Source organism: Manis javanica, chromosome 11 (genome assembly GCF_040802235.1).
Source record: "Manis javanica isolate MJ-LG chromosome 11, MJ_LKY, whole genome shotgun sequence".
Lineage (NCBI taxonomy): Eukaryota > Metazoa > Chordata > Mammalia > Pholidota > Manidae > Manis > Manis javanica.
In genome coordinates, this window is record NC_133166.1 from 75356444 (window position 1) to 75379543 (window position 23100).

General features: G+C 37.5%; 1 protein-coding gene across 8 annotated transcripts in view; it reads left to right on the plus strand.

Moving 5' to 3' along the window:
* SDCCAG8 (SHH signaling and ciliogenesis regulator SDCCAG8) overlaps positions 1-23100 on the plus strand; it is a 271642-nt gene that overhangs the window by 160916 nt on the left and 87626 nt on the right. For all 8 annotated transcript variants that reach the window (XM_073216700.1, XM_073216702.1, XM_073216703.1 and 5 more), the window contains one exon: positions 4108-4250. In XM_073216700.1, the coding sequence (XP_073072801.1) occupies positions 4108-4250 (143 nt within the window). The remainder of the gene's footprint in view (positions 1-4107; positions 4251-23100) is intronic.

A 23100-nucleotide genomic window follows, 5' to 3' on the forward strand; every position in this document is an offset into this window, starting at 1 on the left:
AAGTTCAAAGAGAGCTGAAGTTATCTTCTCTGAATGCTACCTAGAAAGGAAAAATCAAGAAGATACCAAATAAGCATGCTATTTTGAGATACAGAATTAGATTTCAAGACTCAGCTAAAAAAGTTAAAGATGGTTGCCTCTCTCATTGGGAATGGGGACTGCTGCTTCAGGGCTCTGCTGACCTCTTTAAACCATGTGCATTATAAAATTGACAAAAAATAAGTAAACATTGAAAGAAAATTTAAAAATTTAAAAAGGGGAGTAAACTGAAAACCAGGATGACTTAAAACCCAGAAAACAGGGAACTCCAATAGGAGCATGGGGAGGGCTTAACCCAAGAAAGGTATCAACCAGGCCAGACCTAAGGAACCAAGAAGGATATATCTAGGAAAAATATTTAAAAGGAACTGATCATTTGTCTGATGTGTTTCACTATTTGGAAAAGTATTATTGGTGGTTATTTGACAGATCTGTTTAAACATTTGGGTAAAATGTCAGTTACTAGAAAAATAAACTATTAAAAACTAGGCAGTTAATTCCAGAAATAATAAAATGCTGTACACAAAAATTAAAACAATGCTTGTCTGAGTAGTGAACAATATTTCCATAGTCATCATAATGTAAAAGACTTACTAATGATTTAACCAAAATTGTTATATGGAGAGTGATATAAGAGGCCTAAATTGTTACTTTTTTTTAACATAAGAAGTCAAAGATAATGCCTAATATTACAAAATCAAACAATAGCATTATAAGTTATGTCATATAAAAATATGAAGATAAGTATCAGAAGAGTGGATAGTGTGTACCATTGAAACTTAAGCTTGAAGATGGATGAGGTGTAGAATGGGCCCTGCCCTTCTTCATTATGAGCAGTTAAGTACTATTTAACTCAAGTACATTACTTTGATAAGAATATTTAATAGAAATAAAGTTACATATGTCCATGATTAGGACAAAAAAAATTTTCTGTTGTGTAGAAGATTATAAATGAACAGTAACAAGTCTCCCTTTCTCTATTCCATCTTTTTTATAAAGTGTAAAACTATCTGGACTTGTCTTTGTCCAGTTAGCCAAAAGATGGCTACATCAACTGCATTGTAGACATTGCAGGTTAATAATGTACTTGGAGAATAATGTACAATTGGCCTATGATTCTTGGTCTTTCATCCTGAACCACTATATACAGCCAGCAAAGCAGCCCTGACCTAGTTGGGTGAGGCATGGGGTTATCATGCCAGTGGGAGCGTGGCATTTCTGGCACGAGATTCCTCTTCTAACTGTTGGAGTTGGTGCTGTGGCAGATTTTCCTGACTCAGGGAGTCAGTGTTGAGGCCTGGTCCAGCTGGTTAGATTATTTGTTGGTTTTGATTTATCTGCACCAGTAAGCCCTTTTTTTTTCTGGCGAAATAATCATAAGTGGAAAGTAATTTTCCATCTTCCTAACAAAAACACTTTTTGCATGTTTAAATTATGTAAGGTTTTGTTCTGTTTTCACCAAAACAGTGCTTTGTGGGGGAATTTCATTGGATTAAATCAAGAACTCTTTAGTTCTCAGGGACAGCCAGCCATATATCCTTTGGCCATTTTTCCTACTTGTCACTTGGTGTTCTTGAAAGACAAGTAGAGAAAAATATCAGTAGTAATAATGATACTAGGTGTCTTACTCAGCACAATGTGGAAGACATTGCTAAGTACTCATCTCATTCAATCTTCACAATCACGTTAGGGACTGACTACAGTTATCACTCCCACAGTGCAGACATTGCATAACATTGAGTGACTTGTCCAAAGTCACAGAGCCAGAAAGTACCAGAACTGTGCCTGAAATGGATTTGTGTTGACGCTTGGACCCATGTTCTTTATCTCTATGCTTGACTGGCTTTCAGTGCAGCCTCTGACTTTATTACATGAAAGTAAGAAAGCAACTGATTTATATTTAAAGCCTAACTACCAATGTAAGGTTACATACATTGTTATTGTTGTACAATGCTTATAAAAAGTGTTGAAAATATATAAAAGAAAATCTTTTCTTTTTAAGAAAGTTCGAATTTTTTTACATTTTCTACATCTGTCATTCTTTTGTATGCTCTCAATTCAAAGTTCTGTAGTTCATCTTTGATGTCTCCCTAAAGCTCTCCTTTTATTTCCATATATTTACTATGTTCTCTTTGTATTTCTATCTTAAGTGTCTCTACTCATGTTTGGAAAATTACAACTATCTCTTCATGCTCTTCCTTCCACCACTCTCTGCCATCTTAAATTGGTCATACATGTTGATTCGGTTGTTTTTAGCTCAGCTTCTCTCATATTTCATTTATGAGAGATAACCCATTACAATGAGAAAAATACAACTTTATCAATCTGGAGTTCAATACCTTTCATAATATGGTCTAATCTATTATTGTTTGAGTTTATGTACCCTTATCATCCTTCCCGCTTTTCATGCCCATGTTACTATATCCTCCCTCTGGCCTACTGAGGCACAGACTTTATCTACTACTCATTTGTTGTTTTTATATGCTTCATATTTTGATAGTCTCTTTGTGTGTTTATATTCATTTACCCAATTTAATTATTAACTCTGGAGTGTAGAGATGGAAACTCTGAGTCCCCCATAATATTTACTATAGTTTTTTGCATATAGCATGTCTAAAAAAATTAATGAATATATTTTTGAAATTTTAAGGTCAACATACACTTTCAATTCTCTACTTCTTTGCTTTTGTTAATTTCATAAATGTCAAACAAAACAACAGATTTTCTATTGTGTTCTTCCATCTTTTTAGTTACATTTAAGAGATTAGAAATATATTGGTATAACTTTAACAATTTAAAATACTTTGAAGAAATAAATCAGTTTCATTGACTATTCTAATCTGAAAGATAATAGGAAATCTACTCGTGATGAAAGTGATATACTCATTATTATGTAAGGTTTTAAAAATAAAATAATATTTTAGAATTTGCAATAAGTTGTCTTACTATATTATTGGTAATGCAGTTTGGATGAGGATAAACTGAATATTTGTAGCATAATAAATTTTAACAAAATGAACTATTTAGTTTATCTTGCCTGATGTATTACATATAGTTGGAGATTGTTCAGAATATTGAGTAATGATGTGAGGAAATTTGAAATATACTTAAATACTAAGTTTAGATGTGATTTTGCTTTCCAAAAGGAGACTGTATTTTTGTGTATTAAAATTGCTTCTTTCTTTATGTTGAATTTGAAATGTTTCTATCTTTTATTTTCCCTTTCCTCTTTTTCTTGTTTTAATAGCCTGATATCTATTTTTTTTTAATTTTTTATAGATGTCCTATGATAAATAAATATTACTACCTTAATATATAAATTTTACTATGTTCTATATAAGGTTCTTTGCTTTGAAATAGTTTGAGTAAATAAGATAAGAATAATTTCACCCTGACACCAAAGAATAAACTACCATAAATTTTCATATTTTAGATTCATATTTATTAATTAGAGTGCTTTTGTTGCCTTTTTAAAATGCAATTTTCAGGTAATAATATTTTAGCTCAGAAATCTCATTCACTCTAAATGCTTAAAGGTTCTCATGCTATATTTTTCTTAAATTATTTTTTCCAAATGTTTGGATAACAATGCCTTCTTTTATGTCACATTTTTCTAAAGGATGTCTTAAATTATTTTACCCTTTAATTTGGTTTTCAAAACATCCAAATAAAACCATAAATATACCTTTTAGGATAAAGACTCACATATTTGATGTGAGTCACTGCATGTGTCTGATCAGATCTCACAGACAAAATGTTATATTTTCAAAGTAGTGACATTTTGAGTTAATTTTTATTTTTAAGAGATTGAGCCTTAAGAATGAAAGTACAAATTATCCATTTTGAGTACTCTTATTAACTCACTTCATTTTTAAAATCAGTCTTCATCTCACGATCCAAGAAAACCTCACTAATGTGCATTTTTGGCTGTGTTAACTCCCTTTGTCATAAAATGGATGCTAGCCTAAATTTTCTAATAATGTCTCATTTCATTTAAAGTCATGGCAAAAATAAAAACAAGATAATAAGTTAAGTGGATATGTTTTTTCTCTCTTCTCTCTATCTAAGGAAATAGAGAAATTGAAATTAGAACTGAGTGAAAGCAAGCAGCGTTTGGAACAGGAGCTGCAGAAGGCAGCCCGGGCCAGAGAGGAGAGCCTGACACTGACAGAGCTGCTGGGTGAATCTGAGCACCGACTACACCTCACCAGGTACTCCCTAGTCCCTTACATGCCACAGCTCTGATTTCACCCCCCTGGTGTTTGCCACCGGCTTTCAAACTGTTGTTAGAGTTAGTCTTACTCATTCAATTCACACACAGCTTTCAGGCATATTAAGAAAAGTGGAGATGTGGTAAGCAAAACACCCAGACATGTGAATGATAAGTGAGGCAGGGAATTACTGATATATTACAAAACCTTTCAACTACAGTGCTCAAATATTTAGTTGACTCTCTATCAATATAAGCCAAGTGACATATTTACCCTACCACCACCCTACCTCTCCTGTTAATTCTATGTCTGATAAAAATGTTGAACTGAAAGATCTGAGGAATATATTTAGGAAAAGAATCAGATGCTGTTAGTGATGAAAGAGACAAAGTAGAAACATCCTAAGAAGCAAATTGAGTGGAACTGGTACTCAGTAAGGAACGGAGTCCCCAGGAGGGGTGAAACTTGGACATGAAGCCGACTGACACTGCTTGTGTTCAAACTATTATAACCATGCTTGGACCACCGTGCTTTCAAATTGTATTGTTTCTGTCATGAGATACTGGGATGTGGTCATCATTTATGTAAAACTAGGCTCAGCCCTAAATTACAATAAGGCATTTTAGGTAGCAAGGTTGTGTAATTTGCTGTATTGAAAATATACACACACATACACATAAATACACATAAATCAAGAAAAATTCAAATAGAGATTGTACATATTTCACATTACCATATAAGTGGTTTTTTCTCACTCTGTGTTTTAGTACAGTTCTTCATTTTTCAGATTAAGTCTTTGGGTTTGTTCAGTTCTTAGAGTTTTTCCAATTTTCATGGAGAACTTTGTATAAATACACACATAAGTTTATGAGATTTGGTTTGGTTCAAAAATTAGAAAAACATGGTCTTCTAATCATAGTAATACGTCGAATTTAAACTATGAAAGGGGACTGATCCCTCTTACATTAAATATGACAATGTAATTCTGAGCACGGTGTGACAACAGATGGAGAAAAGCACCACTTGAACAGCCTGCGTTTGGAGAAAAAAATATTCTAGAGGTTGGTGAACCTCCCAAAGTTTTGGGTTAGTGTTAAGATGCCTCTAGTTCTGTTAAAATCAAACTTTGTCAAAAACATTTTGTTATGATAATATTCCAAATGGTTTGCCAACTTTTTCCTTTTAAACAATGAAAGAAAAACAGAAGGAAGAAAAAGAGAAAGAGAAAGGAAGAAAGAAAATAGGTCATTTATACATGTGTGTTATCTGGAAAAATCTCAATAGATAAAACACTTTGATGAGAAACAACTGCTTAATACTGCAAAGTAACTGTTCTTTTAATGCCCACTTAAAGTACTGTCCTTGTATAACTGAGGATGTAATGTGAAAGTAGCTCCTATGGTTTTTTAATCTTAGAAGTTCCAGAATTTAACTTCATCATTGTTCATAGTTGTTCTTCTGTCAGATTTCCATAGAGAACCAGCCATTTGTGTGCTAAGCACCACTAAACCGCAGAAATAGGACAGCTTTCAAAGTCTCAGTGTGGCTGAGCTTCAGTAAATAAATATTAATGCTGCTTTGCCCCTTTGCCATTCTGTCTCATCCAGAGAGTTAATTTCTGAAGTCAAAGTCCTGTAGAGAGTTTTCCTGTGCAGTATCAATTTGTACTGTCTGACAAGATCAATTTCTTGCAAGTAGAGCTTATTAAGATTCAGCAACTGCTGAAAATGGGCCAGTGGTAACTAATTCCTTTGTTCTTAAGAGGAACAGTTTTGTGTGGTTCCATAGCTTTTTCTATTGAGCTCTATTTACACCAAGTCTATAAAAATTTAAACCTAGTTTTATAGAAAACAAAACTTAATTACCTATTTTTTAAGTGCAGTACTCTTTTGTAAGCATTTTATACTTAGTTTATGCTTATGTTTTATAAAATCTACATTTAGAAATTTAAAGATGACAATTTAAAATGAAATAAAGGGACTATGCATCTCTCTTTTGCACTGGAAGTGTGACGTGGTTGTTGGGCTAAATATTTCTGATTTACTTTTTTGGGGTTTTTTAGAGTTTGCTTCCCCTGACCATTCTTTATTAATTCAGTATATTCAGGTGTGGCCGAGAAACGTTATGTCTTTTTTTTTTTGGTGTAGGCCAGCTGAAATAAATAAATCTCACATAGGTAGCTCTTCATGTAGTCTTAAACATTTCGAATGGCATATGCTAAACAAAGTTTGCAAATGAATATGAAAAACATGTAAAATAATGATGAAATAAAGATTCAGATCTTCCAAGGCAAAGGAAATTTAAAGGCCAGAATATCGATCTGTAGACTAATCTGAAAGAAAAATAACCTATCACTTTTTGGGCTCCCCTTTATTGTCTAATTGGACTTAAAAGTAGAAATAGAAACTCAGCATCTATTGAAGGACCCAGTTAGTAAGTATAGCATTCACTTAGTCAACTAATATTTATGGAGCACCTACTATCTTTTAAGTGTATTGCTTGGCCCTGAGCAGAGAAAAAATATAGGACTCAGTTCCTGTTGCTCACCTCCTGCCAAGGAGCCAGATCTATATATGCAGTTATGACAGAGTGTGAGGTAATGGTGCAATGATAAAAACAAAGATTACTGCAGGAGCACGTAGGAAGGAGAACTGGCTCTTTCTGCATTGAAGGTGAGGATGACTGTCAGGGAAAGTTTTCTGGAGGAGGAGATATTTGGTAGCTATTCTGATTAATGAGTTCATGAGTAGGAGTTCTCAAAGCGGAAAAAGGTGTGGTGGTACCCTAGGTAAAGAGAACAACATAAGAAAAGACATGAAGATGAGTGAGAATATAAACTCTACAATCAGGTTAGGTATTTGGAGGGAGATCCTGGAAAGGGAAGCAGGGACCAGAGGAAGGACCTTGTGGGCATTTTCTGGAGTGTTGGCCATTCTGGGAGTAATGAGTTACTACTGATGTGTTAAAAGCAGGCTGTTAACATGATTAACTTTTTGAACTGGGAACCTAAATCAGCAGTGGGGAGAACGAACTTGGAGAGGCGATGGCAGAGACAGGAAGACCAGTTAGGGCAGAGTCTGCAGTTGCAGCCTGTTGGCCAGATAGGGCCTGTTGTCTGTTTTTATATGATGCATGAGCTAAAAGTGGTTTTTATGTTTTTAAATGGTTGGGGGAAAAAAAAGAAAAATAATATTTTGTGACACATAAAAATTACACTTTAATAAAATTTTATCAGAGACAGCCACGATTACCCTTTATGTATTATGTATGGGACTCTCATGGCAGAGTTGAATGTGGTCCTCAAAGCCTAAAATATTTACTGCGTGGCCCTTTACAGAAAAAGTTTACCAACATTTCAGCTAGGAGGCTGTTTAATCCAGGTAAGAAGTCCAGAGAGCTTGAACTATGAGGGGTTCAAATTTGTATTTAAGGAAGATAATTGAAAATAGATTCGTTGAGGGGGACGAGATGATTGGCAGGGACTCCCACTACAGTATAAGCTCACTCGTCTAGGTGGGTATAATAATGATGTCCTGGGCCGTGGCTACGCCAATAAAACAGAAAGGAAATAGCATCTTCAAGAGGCACTTAGGGTAGTGAGTAAGTGGCCAGAATTAAAGGTGACTCTTAGGTTTCTAGTCTATGTTAACTGGATGATCCATTAATCCAACTTGGGAACTTAAAAGGAGGGATAGAGAAAAATAATATGCTTTATTTTGCAACTCCAGTGGAGATGTCCAGGGCAGGTCTGATGTGAGAAGGGTTCTGACTAGATCTGGGTGCTTTTACATGAAGGTTTAGTTGTGGCCAAGGAAGTGGGTGAAAGTGCATGGAAAGGACTTGTTACTAAAATCCATGGAAGGTGAGCCACCAGCCTAAGATGCTGAGATGGACCTTCAGTGTGTAAGAAAGAGGAAAGGATAACTCAGTGGATGCCTTGGTGACATAACAATTTAAACCATATTCTTTTTCTTAGGGGAGGCCCTGAGGCATCCTAGGGCTGAGGAAACTAGGTTTTAGTATCTTCCCCAGACATTCACTTTTGACAAGTTACTTATGTTTTTAACCTGTTTACCTACCTGTGAAATGAGGTTAAACTAGATGATTTCTAAGCTTCCTTCTAGCTCTGATAGTCAGGGATTCTAGCAATGATTTAACACATCCCATTATTAAGTTCCTATTGCCAGATGTTAGGCATTTAAATTGCTTAGAATATTTGTTTCAGATGAATCCTTAGTTTGAACCTCAGAGACATTCACAGAAATGTCCCTCATACGATCATTTACCTGCATCATAATTTAGGCTCTACTGACCTCTGTCAAGGTTTATGAAAACAGTCTCCTAGGATCCTTCCAATTTCTTTTGCCAACTATTGCCAAGTAGCTCTGTCACCTGCCCTTGAAACCTTCCCTGGTGCCATGCTATTATAGAAGGCCCCAACTACTCAACATTTAAGGTTCCCCAACAGGGTCCCAACCTTCCCAGTTTATTTCATTGCTCCAATTTTGTCCTCTCACTTTTTAATGTCCAGCCAAATTTAAACAGATGCAGCCGCCTTTTCACTTTTGGACTTTTCACCCCCTTTACTGTTCTCTACACTTAGAATACTCCTTGGACCTTCTCTAGCTCTGTTATACATAACCTTACCTTCTTTTCCAGGTTTCCCTGAAGTCCTGATTTTTTCTACTATAAGTCCTCCCTGATCACCCCTGCCAGAGGGGAGCATACCTCCCTCTGAATCCTCCTTCCCACTTACAGCTGAAGGCACTGCATACTGGATGGATTCCTTAAAACAGGAGAAATGAAAATCTGAAAAAACAAATTAATACTCTTAGGATTTTTATCTACTTGCTTTTCTTCCCTTGTGGAATGTATTATTCTTCAAGGGGTGTGGGAGAGGTCTTACAAATGTTATATTTCTCAGAGCACCTAGCTTAGCTCTTTGCAAAGAGTTGGAGCTCACTAAGTCATTATATAGAAATGGTTCTTGTATTGAAAGTTTATGACTGTTCTTTGAAAGCCCAGTATTGATAGGTCCATGGGTAGGTAGGTAGATAGATATCTTCTCAGATATATCAGGGTAAAAAGTATGAGATGGAGATAAGACAGAAGTTTTTGATTGGGAACTTTGCTTGTCCATATGATACTATATTATCATTTTATAATAGTTTAGCCTTTTTCCTTTTTAACTTTGTATGCAATATATATTTAAGCATAGCAGAATCAAATGATAATCTCAACAATTCAAGTAAGGTTGGTAAAGTGTACCACATCTCTCACTTAAATATGCTCACTTAAAAACCTCAGACACACACACATACACACAATTTTAAACTGGAGCTCTCTGTAATTAAAAGGTGGCCTCTCTCACCATGTTTGAATCTAGTGCCCAACAGCCACACAGGAAAGGAACATCAAGGTTTCTTTCTTCTAGTTGTATTTATTAGTGGTATTCAAATGACTTCTCCCTTTTCTTTTTCAAGTATATTTCAAAATACCCATTCATTCCTTTGCTCATTCCACATGGAGCCTTTCCTGTTGAAAGACACTGGGCTGAGGATGCTGGGAGATAGAAATATCAAATAGCCTCTGGTGCTGCCCTTCAGGAGCTGACAGGTTAGTGGAGAAGAAGAAAACGTCATAAAGAGTTGGTAAGATAACAAGGGAGATGCCAGATAAAGTATTGGAGGGACAGATAACTTGTTGCTGATCTTGTAGCATTTGGATATAGGAAATGGGAACAATAGGTACAACAATGGCATTTGGGAGGTATACATGAGAGTAAGTTTAATACACACAACCTATCATTTAAATGTCTAAAAGCATCAGTCTTGGAGATTCAGAAGGTATTCATCTTAGGATCTGCCTGGTACCATACTACATGTAGTAGCTCTTTAGAAAGTAATAGCCATAGGAGCCAACGACAGAGGCCTGTCATTCACCAAAGCCCTGTTGTGTTCCGGGAACTGGGCTGAGTGCTTTTCATTTAGTCCTCCCAATAGCTCTGTGAGGCAGACTGCCATCCTCCCGGATTTACAGCTGAGGCAACTAAGGCACAGAGAAGTAAAATGATTTCATCTAAGGTCTCACAGTTGATATCTTATGGAAGGAGGTCGTGAACCCCAGTAGTTTGCCTATAAAGCCTGTACCACTGCCCATCAGGCTATAAATCTATGTAAATTACTAGGAAAATGGAGTAACGCAACTGTTCCCAAAAATTGGGAAACAACTGAGAAGTCAGTAACATAAGTTTATAATAGAAGTGAGTGTTAGCTTCTCTCTCACACACCAACACAAACACATGCCAGTGAATTTTTGTCATGGCTGGGGCTTTTCCTAAGAAAACCTGTGGCTCATCATTTGCCTTAGTCACTAACATATTATGATACAACTGTCATTCTCCTTTACTTCCCATGTCACTGTGACCCAAGAGGAAAGAGAGGCTTTCATTAAAAAAATGGAAATTCCTTCACGTGTATTTAACACATCCAAACCGCTACAGGTTTCAAATCCCTATCACAAATGTACTGTTGACACATGTGTGGGCAGATCACTTTATGATATGACATATTAAAATAACCATTCCTGCATGATTGCATGATTGTTGATAAGTACTTATCCAGGCAAACGCTTCTCCATACCTGTTTGCATGTAGAAACGCACTCTTTGGAATCCTGCACCTTTCCCCCAGAGCTGACCTAGATGAAAGGTACCTAAAGCAAAGCCCTGCTCACTGCCCAGAGCATTTAGCTTGCATTGCCCTGTGTGCAAAACCAACAGGAGACTGACCTGCCCTTAAGCCTGCAGAGTCTGCTTCGTTTTAGCAGGACCACCTCTCACGTGTTCATGACCTGTTTACATGAATGATGTTCCCGATGACAATGTTATGTCGAGGGTTTCTCAGAGTAGGAATTTTAGTGAAGCCCATAGGTGGGTACTATGCTCTGACCTGCTTCTGTGATCCAAGTGGGAAGATCTCTCCTATCACCTAGAAAGACAGCAACTTGAGCTATGCTATTGGTATCTTTCTGGCAGTGAGAGAGATCTGCCGACCATAGGAGCACCCAGTTACCCTGTCACAGTGGTAGTGTACTTGGGGAGAGATGGTTAAGACTTCCTTTCCAGAGCACTGTGGAGCATTTAGCTTCCACATACTTAACTATATGGATATGCTGTCTTGAATTTAGTTGTTTGACCACTTAGATTACTAGCATAAGTTAGTACTCTGTGGTTGAAGTAACAGAAACCCCCAGAAGGGGTAGTGATCAGTTTGCTAACCAGATCACGTAAAATCCAGGTGCAGCTGGCTGTGGGGCTTCTCGGAGTGGGGACTCGCAGAAGCACCAGGGTGCTCTCCTTGGGAGAAGTCCATCTCAGGACTTGACTTCTGCCTGAACACTGGGTCTTTCCTGCAGGTGCTTCTGTACCATGAAGTCACATCCTGCACTCTGACCTGAGGATGAAGGGGAGGCCCTTGCTTTCAGGCTGTGAACACGACTTCCTAGCTTCTCCACTTTCAATTCCAACACCTTAAGCTCCACAGCCACCCTTTGAGCATCAGCTGAGTCACGGGTACGCCGGCACGCAGTAGCCTTGGCAGACACAGAGTAGGCGGGGAGAGCTGCAAGGAGCCAGGGGCAGTGCTCTTCCTCCAGGAGGGAGTCAGGGACCCTGGGTAAATAAAACAGCAGGTATCCCCTCTATTGCCTTTTGAAAAATACAATCCCTGATTTTTCCTTGGACTGAGGAGTGGTTTTAAGTGTAAAGAAGGGAAAGAAGAGTACATCTCTCTTCCTGTTGGTTTGAGTGACATCCTCCACTTGTCAGCATGTCATAGGTTCAAAGAGGCATGCTCCATTCTTCAGAGTTCCTTCATGGTCTTCCTTACAGAACTCTCAAGATGTAAAGAGAGATGTAAAGGATGCTTATATGAGCATCTGGCACTCTACAGTTCCCTACAGCCATGCTAACATGAAATGTGGGCAGTGGTGGGGTGCATGTTACCAGCTTTCAATGAGAAAAAGTATAAAAATTGAGAGTGTTTGGACACATACATCAATTTTAAATTGCCACAATATCCATGTGCATGATCAGTGGGCTTTTTTTTTCTGTAGCTCTTAAAGATTTCATTTTTTTCTAGTAATTCATTTTTAGTCCATGTTACAAAGCTAATGCTTTGCTAAGGGTCAGAAATTTTTTTAAAATTATCTTTTACACAAGAAGTTTGAACACCTTGCCTTCTCAGTCCTGACAGCAAGCCCAAGGAAGCTGACTTCTTAGAAAACTGAAGCATGAAATCACACAGCTGGGAGGAGGAAGGCACGGGAGAGGGGGCAGGGTTTGAACTAAGTCCGTCAGCCTCCAGACCTGTGCTCTGGAAGTTACATTCCACAAATCAGTGACAACACAGATTTCAAAGCTGAACAGAAATGCCTTCTGGATTGTACAATCCCCGTTCCTAGGCCAGGGAGCAGGTCTCCCTCATCTCTGTGTGTCCTGTATAGTTTGGCATCAGGCTAAGTTGGGCAGGTTCTCTCTGAACATTGAAGAAATTTGCCTCTGTTCTTTATTGTTAAGGAAGATTAAGGAACTGTACTCATCTTCAGGTGACACTTAGCCTAGGTCAAATGACAAACGACCTCTCTCTCTTCATTTGAAGTGGATAGTATAACACTGACATGTTTTTTTGCTATTCCGTGGTGAACTTTATCTTTTTCTCCTCCTGAGTTTTATTGAAGAATTTTTAGCCTAAAGTTTCCATTTAAAAGTTAAGCTCATTTTTTTCTTGTATTCCTTTCATGAATAAATTAAGCAGAGAACGTGTCAAAAATAATTTTAAATGGATATATGTGCAACCAACATCTTCAAGTCCTGAAATAGATGGCCTTGGTACTGTTTTAAATTGCGTCCTCTTTTCCTTCCCCCACCCAGTATCAGACAGAACAAACTGTCAGAGAGCCAGAAAGGAAAACACGCTCCATTTTGCTTGGTGGACCCCACATTGCCTGAGCTGCTCTGCTCCACCTGTTTGGTGGGCCAGGACCCTGGTCTCGGCATGCCCTGGGGTGGGAGAGGGTAGAGCCAGAGCTGCCAGGGAATGTGCCTCTGCGAGTTGTGCCTAATGTTCCCTGGCTCGCTCCTTGCAGTTCTGTGAAGCCCAAATGTGTGTGCAATGGAAATCTATGTTGGGACGGCTCTTCTCTGCCACACAGGCCCATAGCCTGGAGCATGGTGGTGGTGACTGCCAATTCATTTCTGCGGAAACCCAGAGGAAACCCAGACAGTATTGCCCACACCACTTGCCTGACTCAACAACGATGAATGTCAAGTTCAATGAAAATAGGAGGAGAAAAAATAAAAACATAGAATTGTCGTTCTAGTAACCCTAAGTAGGAATACTTTTCTAAAAGAAAGCTCTGCTCTCCAGTATTAACTTAGGGTAAAAGAAGCAGGAAAAAAATCCCCAACTTAATGATGTTTAAATTCTTCATAAGCACCTCTTCCTCATTAGATGTGTTAGACCAATTATTAGGCATTACTCACTTGTTTAACGTTTCCCTGATACCACAAGTAGGTTTTACAGTGTTTCATTGATTGATAAATCCTGGAATCAAAGCTTCTTTCAAGGACTCCAAGAAAAAAAGAGGCTTGGAGAATAGCCTGTCTCTCAGTGCCTATCCAGGCCATGTCTCCTGGGGGCCCAGGGCCCACACTGCGCAGGAACACATCTGTGTTAGGCTCTGCCTTGGTTATACTAGCTGAGCAGAGGACATGGTTACCCAAATGCAGGAACTCAGAATGGACACCAGATGGGCTGGAAAACATTCAGAAGGAGCCTGTAAAGCTGATGTCCAGCTGAGGGGAAGCCTGCACTGCCTTGGCTCCGCGGGACCTCCCCCAGCAGGCCCAGCTCACCTGCGGGAAGGCTGGGCATCTCCTGCTCTGACCAAGTCAGGGAGGGTTGGGAGAAACAGGTTGAGTGTGAGGAGGCTTGCTGGAGGGCACCAGTGTCCAACTAATAGATTCCCTCTGACACCTAGGTTGTGTCTACCTCCATGAAGCCTGTTTCTAACCAGGAGATTCACCAAAAGAATGCCCCCAGTGCTGAGGAAGTTATTATTATAAATGTGACTATACCGGGAAAAGAAGTATGTAAATTAAAGTCACAAGTCACTGTTGGAATATATGTAAAGGGTGGAGGTAGCAGTGTTCAAGGTGGGGCATTAGAAGTGGGTTTTAACAGCATTTGACATCTGCTTTCTTTCCAGGAGCTGACCTTAAGTGTGGTTCACTGAGGTGGGCATAGCCTGATTTTGACATTAGTCCTAGTTACATTTCTGATGATCGTCTGTCACCTTGGGAAAATCTCTGACTGCACTTTATTTCCTACAGATCTTAACTGTAATTTATGAGGAGGTATATGAGTAAAAAAATCCTTGAGACTCACTCAGGTTTCTGTAAATCTGAGGTGGCGCTCATCTATTCAGGGACTCTAATGCTATTAACATGAATTCATGTAAAGTAAATAACAAGCAATCATAATGCATTGTTCAATCTAGAACACATTAGAGCAATGGAGGAATGATCAAATTATGGAAGTCCTTTTTGGCAAGGTGGTGGTGTTGACACAGAATATACGTTAAATATATAATTTGTCAAATTCTTAAATGACCTTCTTTGTCTTTAGAGGAAAAGCCACTTTACCATTCCTGATACTGTTTGCCCAACAAGATCTAAGGGAAGCAGCTCTGCACCAGAGGGCTCTTTAAGCTCTGCTCTGTTCCATTGATGACAGTTCTCTGTTCTGAACCTATTTCTGAAATAAGGCATTTATTCAGAATCCTTTGCTTTTGAATTGGTCAACAATGTTTAGATTGAGGAAAGATGATAGTGATATTAGGGAATAACAAATAACATTCATCTGCAGTGAAAAAGAGCCTATGTCAGACCTGTAGAGGAACCCAAATTCAGATCCTATGCTCAGAATGATTTGCACAAAGAATTGTCTGTTAAAAGTAGAAGAAAGAATGACAGCCTGAGACAACTCATGTAACTAATAAACTTTTTAGATGCTGTTTCATATGTTTGCTTTTCATTAAATTCAGGAATGGTTTCGACTGTGTTGTGATTCAGTCAACATTTATTCCTATCTGTTTTTCATATACAAAGGCTTAGGGATGCCAGAAAATAAACTGTTAACGGAGAATTAACTTCTTTGGCATGCTTTCATACTTATCTTCCAAATTAAAGAAAATGAAATGGGCAGAAACAGAGTGTAGATTACCTCCTTTTTGTCAAAAATGGTGGGAATTTGAAAATTAATAATAAAAAAGGGAACAGATGCAGTAACATGCCAGAGGGAGATTAATGTGGAGAGTAAAATCTGTGAGCAACAAAACTGAAGCAAACTGAATCAGTGGGAGGTGGTTGTACAATCAAAATCAGGATAAAAGAGAAATTACAAACAACCCTGCACTTGTCAAAGTAGTGGTAATGAAATCCTGACTTTGCCAGCAGTGAGAACCTGTGTTAGCACTTTGGGGTAAGGATGGTAGCCGGGTGCCAGGTAGGAGGGCAGTGTGAGGTTGCTGGGCAGCAGCCATCTTGTGTAGAACAGATGGCACCGAAAGCTGGCAGGGGAGGGGCTCCTTAGCAGAACTAATCAGACAGTAACAGATAGGGCAGCTGGGAAGACTGACCACAGAGAGGGAGTCTGCGGGGTAGCTGAGTGCCATGATGTTTGCAGTGGTGTGCCCATTGGTCTGAGATAAGACCTTGCAATGTCTTTCCCATCTACAAGAACTGAAACTTTTGTTCAAAAAGAAAAATTGAGTTGAATTATATCACAGTTGGGGGGCAGGGTGGGAATCAGGGTAGAGATCAAGAAAGGAAGAGTTGTCCATCTCGGTATTTATGGTGTGAGTGTTCAGTCCCATCTTCCATGGGACTCTGATTTTTGCTGTTTTTGTGGCTCTGCCATCCTAATGTGTATAGTGTGGTACATGGAGTGATCACTGTATCTATTTTATACATCAAAGAGTGTACAGTATCAAGGCTATTGTTTGAATCAGAAAAGACTTTTCGATAGGATTTCTACCACATGTGTCTTTCACAAATGAAAACCAAAAACAGCCCATACACTATGTGCATTAATGCTTAGTAATTTCTCATAACCTAATTTAAGCCACATTTGATTCAGAGCCACTTGTCCTTCTTTTTTCCACTGTGTAAATGTGGATTGAACATCAAAATGTTTAAGCATAATTCAGCCCCAAACCTTAAAACAAAAATCAAATTGTCATTCTGAAAGAAATATAAGGGAAAACTAATCTATTACATTTAATACCTTACTAAGGAGACATATTTTTTAAAATAGAAAGTTGGGACATTCATGCTAAAATTACTACTTTAACAAAGAAATCCAGATCTCCTACATCTGTTTTTGAACTAGTATATTTCTCTTTTTGCAGAAGGTTTGTAGCTTGGCTCAATTTATTCATTTTGAAAGGGGGTGGGAGAAGCATTACCAGGATTTGAAATAGGTGGTATAACATAGCCATATGCTATTTATGCAGCAGTTTCTGCAATAAATCTAATTTGGTGCTGTCAAAAAATTAGACTTATTTGATACAGCAGCACATTAGTAAATGATTGTGGCAGATTTAAAGTTGTCATTTAGTCTCTTACTCTTACAGAATCTCGCAAATCTGTCTTTCCCCCTTGATCAACTCTATGAAAATGTCCCAGTTCTTTGTCCTGCAGTGCTGCAAATATTTCCACATCTGAAAGAAGGTCTTGCCTTAAGGTAATTGAGGAAGGGGGTGGAAGAATGAATATCCTGTTGTTAAAAGACTTCATGAATATACAGGCAGGAAAATGAACAAACCAGAGAACAGTAGTATTTTCACCATTTTCAGTTCTTAGGAAAGCAAAACTGTTTGTCTCATTCCGAACATAGAAATATTAAGGTCAGTTCTTTATTAAGGAATTTAAGTATTTTACCTTCCATCCTATGTCCACAGGCTATTTTAGGAAAACTGATACTAAAGAATGTGAACGACGTCAGCTCTAGCCGCACACTTAAAAACGGCTTTGCTGTTCGATGGGGCAACCTGGCAACATTGCTTCACTGCCTCTGGATTTTTTTCTGTAAAATTTGTTTCAGATGTTGATATCAAGCTATCTAAAACTTTTTTCCTAGTTTTTCTATTTAAAAGATAAAATAAGCATTTTACACCTTTGGCAGATGAATATTAACAGTGTTCTCTGAATTCTTTAAATTAGTCCATTTGTAAAAGTAATCAGATATTACTTCCCTTTTCTTTTTCTTACGTATTTATGGAGGGGGAGAGTGTGTGTGTGTGTGTGTGTGTGTGTGTGTGCGTGCGTGTGCACATTCATGCATCTGTGTGTGAGTATAAGTGATGTGAAATTGAATGTTTTTTTCATTTGTTGATGTTCGTATACAAATTTTCCCAAACAAGCCTACTAGTGTGTTTTTGAAACACAATTTGCTGAGAATGAAGAGCTCCTTCACGGAGATTTAAGCAGCTTCTATTAATCTGGCATTTGCTAATACTTGTTTCTTTGATGTAACAAATCAGACTGGGGAAGTGATGGAATTACCATGCCATTTCCATGTGATTCATACTAGGGATCTGGGTGACCAAACTACAATCAAGCACAGGTTGCACTAAAGGGAAAAGAATTTCTAGAAAAGTATGAACAAACCTGCAGGGTAAATGAGATACAAGTTCTGACATTTCCTCTACATGAAAAGAAATTATTTAGAAATTATGTTTTAGGAAGATGAAAGAGAAAACCCTCTTAGAATATGCCTATTTTGTGTTCCAAATCCATATACTAAATTATATTACATACATTACATAAGAATGATTTATAGGATTTGGGGTATTTTGGAGATTAGTGAGAAAATTGAAATTAGAGCTAAAAAATGTCTGCACTTGGATTTTTAGCTTTTTCATTTTTTGTTTTTGCTTTTGTATTAGCATCATAATTATTTAAGACATCTGAAAAACTGTTCTGACAAAGACTTTGTTATAAATTATACATTTTTAATCAACTAAAACCTTAAGATTTAAATTTTATGTTACACAAGGTTAGACTGCTTTTATTAAGAAAACCTGCTTTCAGTTTTATGTCATTGAAAAAATCTTTAATTTTAATTTTTTCTTTAAAAAAAATTAGAAACATAGAGTAGATTAATTTTCAAACCTTGGGGTAATTCTTCCAAATGTAAAAGCAGCATTATAAATGAAAAAAAAGTGCCACTTAGCTTGACATTTATAACAGTGCCTTGGTTAGAATTTTTGTCATGTATTTTCTCCTAAAAAATGACTTCCCTTTTCCTTATGAGAAATTTCAATTGAGTTATTGGTTTGCCTTTCCTAAAGAATATGCTTGTCCCAAACACTGGTAGATAACTCAATATACAGTGATTTCATGTCCAATTTATGAAGGGAGGTAAGTACTCGGTAACTGTAGATGGCACAGTAAATTCAGAAGAGAGTATAATTTTCACCTAATTTCTCTGAGTTTATTTTTTCACAGAACTGCCCTATTGAAACAACTTATATTTCTTTAGATTGATTATGCATTTGCTTGGCAACATAGCCATGAGTAGTCCTGAAGCAGAACCGTTTATTTTCTAAATGATGGAATTTAAAATACACTCAAATTGCTGTGTATATTATGGGTTAAATTTTTCAAAGCAGCACTGGAGCTATGTGTTAATCTATAGCTTATAATTGAAATGGTACATACTTGTACATTTTAGGCATTTCAGTGTAAAATTTCTTAATTGGAATACTCTTTCCCTTGGCTAATTCATTAGTGAAAATATTTATTCCTCAAGTTAATGCCGTCTAGTATGAAGCAATTTTTACATAGTGTAAACTTGTTTGTGATATTTTGGTTTCACTTTAAAACTTTTATTTTGCTCCTTATACATATAGTGCCTACTCGATATAATAAGAAGTGCAGACACACATGAAGGAAATACATATCAGCTGTCTGGTTTTACAAATGATCATTAAAACACCATGTCTTACTACTTTGACTCCAAATTATTGTCTTCCCGAACCCAGAAGTAATTTTCACAAGTACATTGCACAACAGAACTCCATGTTCTGCTAGTTAGCTGCAGAGGATTTAAATCCATGCCGACAGTTCATTTGACAATGACCTTGAGGGGCTTTGCTTCTTGAAGAAGAAAGCAGAAGCTTGCGGTAAACAAAGTTCACTTCTGACAGATGGATTGAATGACAGAAAGGTTGCGAGTGCCAGAATAGCCCTGGCAGAGGAGGAAATGTTCAGTGGAATCCAACAGGAGAGGAGGTGTGAACAGGTGCAGGGTTGCTGACGGAAGGGGAACCAGATGGAAGGAGCCAGAGCCAGTTTATTTAAAGGAAAAGGCAGAAAACATTGAAAGGCTGTGCGATCAGTGGCTAAAAGTGTGCATAGAGGAAGGTAAAAATTCACAAAGCAAAACTGCACAGTGGGGTAGCTGACGCTTAGCATAATGGTAGTAATTTGTGAGTTTAGTTTGGAAGTTGCAATTGAAATACATTCATCTTGGCTCTTGACATGATCAAGTATAGATATTTGAAAGTTGTTTATTTTTTTTAAGTTTCTAAGCTTTTTTTTATCCATCCATTAATTTATTTTTTTTCCAGCCAGAAGCTCTGTTGTGATAATGCTAAAATTGTATCGTCAGCTACGAAAAGAAAAATTTTAAAGAGAAGGTTAACATTCCATTCAGATTTATCTTGTGATGCCTCAGTTTTATTCACATATGGGAAGCAAATGCATGCACTGTTGGGTGACATCTGTAATATCTAAGAAATTTGCAATGTTAGAATGGATGCTGTTGGTTGCTTTTGTTGTTTTGAGTCTCTGTTCATTTTATGAAGTCCAGTTTGATTGTTTTTGTTGAGGTTACGCTCTGTAAAATACACATTTGCCTGCCACAATCTGCAGGTTAATTGCTGTGGCTGAGGTTGCCCTGATTTTCATTGACTTTCACTGACCTGCCTTCTGGCAGACACCGGCAAACTTAAGTATCATTTATAATAGGAACAAAATACAGTGGGGCAAAGAAGGAGGACTTTCATACTTTCTTACACCTATTAATATTAAACTTTCTGCAAACCAAGATGGCCTTGCTAGTCATCTGTCTGGTCACATCGAGCACACCATTTACGTGGGCCCTTGTCTACTGTTGTTCTTGAAAAGCTTCCTTCTTTACGTTACTGATAAAGAGATGCCACTAGAGGAGGAGCTGATATGAAGCAGTCACTAGGAAAAATGATGAAAATGCACAGTTATTTTGAGATTTCAAAGATCTAGTAATTTATCCACAGAGTTTCTGCACATCTGTCACAAAAATTAAATGCTCAGAATCAATTCAGTGAGCACCGTGTTCACATTCCCCATCTCAGAGCAGCCTGGATCAAATAGATTGTACTTGATTAGGGCAGGGCATTTTGGGAAATTTTGATTTTAGAGATAATGTCTGTGACACGTGACTCGCTTTTATCAGTGAAAAAGAAAGAATTGAAATGTGATGAGCAATTATAGAAGTTTATTTACACCCATGTTGTTTATGGAGATCAACACTTCTGGTCATTCTAAGACTGGATGAGGCTATGTACAACTATATATTTGAAGGAAAAATATTAAGTGGTTTCTTCTAATTAAAGAAATTAGTAACCTGTATTTTAAAATCAGATCCCAGTGTGCCTCTTTTCCCCTACTCGTTAAGAAGTTTTCATGTATTAGATATTCCTATTAATCTAAAATTTTATACAAAATTGATTAGAGCATACTTGCTTTAATTGTAATGTATTGATTTAGCCATCTTTTCCATCATAGTTACTGAAAAACTTCATATAATAATGTTACTTACTAGCATGGTGCTACTGTGTACAATAATACCATAAAACTCACCTGAATTATGGGATTCAAGCTGAAATTAGTAAAAAGAAACAGCAACGATTGGTGACATCATTTGATACACATAACCACAAATTAAACTGGAAGCTCTTCTAGATGGAACTAATTGCTTTCCAGCAATATGTTTTTAGTTGTACCTAACATAGTGGCTTAGATCATAGGGGTCTGGAACTTTTTTTTTGAATGGATGGGTAACGGGTTGATTGCTCTTAAACAGGCATTCATTCAACATTTACTGAGTGGGTGTTCTATCCAGCTGCCACAGGCACTAAATTTTTTTAAATGAAGAGGGCATGATCCTTCTTTACAGGTATTCTACAACCTAGTGGTCAAGTTTTACATAACTACAACATGTGCAAGTGTGCATATGTGCGTGCTTGTGTGGGTGTGTGAACTCTAGAAAACAATAATCTAGATTTGTAAATTTTCTTTAACTCAAGATCATCTTAATGAATGAATTAATGAAACTACCCATCTAGTCCAACATTCATTACAATATGCAGGAACTAAGATTCAGAGAAGCTAGGTGACTTGCCCAAGGTCAGCAGTCATTTAGTGGAAGCTAGAGGTAGAATCTCCATCTTGCTCTCAGCCTGGTGCTCTTCTCTGTGATATGCATTAAACTCCTTTGTAGTCAGTGATAATATGACTTGTTGGAGAAAGCCCATTAAAATCTCTCTTTAGAAGCCTTGTACAACCTGTTGCTGAGAGGGAAAATAATTTTCTTCCTGAACTTTGGCACCTGGTTACTAGTTCTTGAAGAAAAAAAAAAAAGAGCTTTAGCTTATAGATAGCAATTAGCCCTCCTTGGATACTCCTCCAGGGCTGGTCGTAAAGACAGCTTTCTGGACACACTGTTTACGCTCTGATGAGGGCATTACTCACATTAACTTAATCTCTACACACCCTTCCAGGTAGATTCTGCCATTTTATAGAGAAGAGAGAGATGCTGCTAGAGGCATCTCTATGTGAATAATAGGGAGATTAATACCTTGACAGAGGTCTCAGCCCTACCAAGTGGGAGAGTTAGGATCCAAGCCTAGGCAGTTCGGCTCCAGAATGCAGTTTTCTCCCTTTGCTTCTGATAGTGGTTGCTATGAGAAAATGGATTCTGTGGTCAGTTACTTTTGGAAAGTTGAATTAAATAGGGCTCTAGACAGAGGGGCTTTTCAGAGCCTCTAATATGCTAACACACATTGTGACTCTCTTAGGAAGGAATTTAGTTTTCAATGTTTCCCAAATTTAAATGCTTATGAAAACTTTTCTATTAAATCTCCACATACCTCCCTGAAATCAGGTTTTCTGGAATGCACTTTAGAAAAAACTAATCTCAACTAATTTGTGATAAGACATCTTAGAACACTCCTGTAGTAATTACTTACTTTCTTTTCTCGTCAGTGACTCTGGAACTTCTCTCCCTGCCTAGGTCCCCACTTGACTTTCATTTCTGAGGAGAGCCGGTAGGTAGGTGACTTTCCACTTAGATTAGGTCAGTTCTATAAAGTGGTGAGAATGGGGGAGCAACTTTGACCATCAATTGAAGTTAATGTGTCAGAGTCGCATTACAATGAATTCTCCCATATCTACTGTTCCAACTTTGCCTTTATATGTTAAGAGTTCTTAAAAATAAATTTGATAATTAAATAACTAGGTGCCAGTTAGCTAATTGAATTTAGGACCACTCAAAGCTTGACTCTCAGAATTAAGATTTCATAGAGCAAATGATTGTGGATACTTTTGGATATAAATCCTTTTAGACAATCTTTTGCCAGGAATTATTAGCACAGATTTAAAGTCTGGGCCCCAACACTGGACTCTACAATAGCTTTTACTGTCCTCCAACCTTTAGTATGCTGGCAATCCTCCCTTCAAGTGT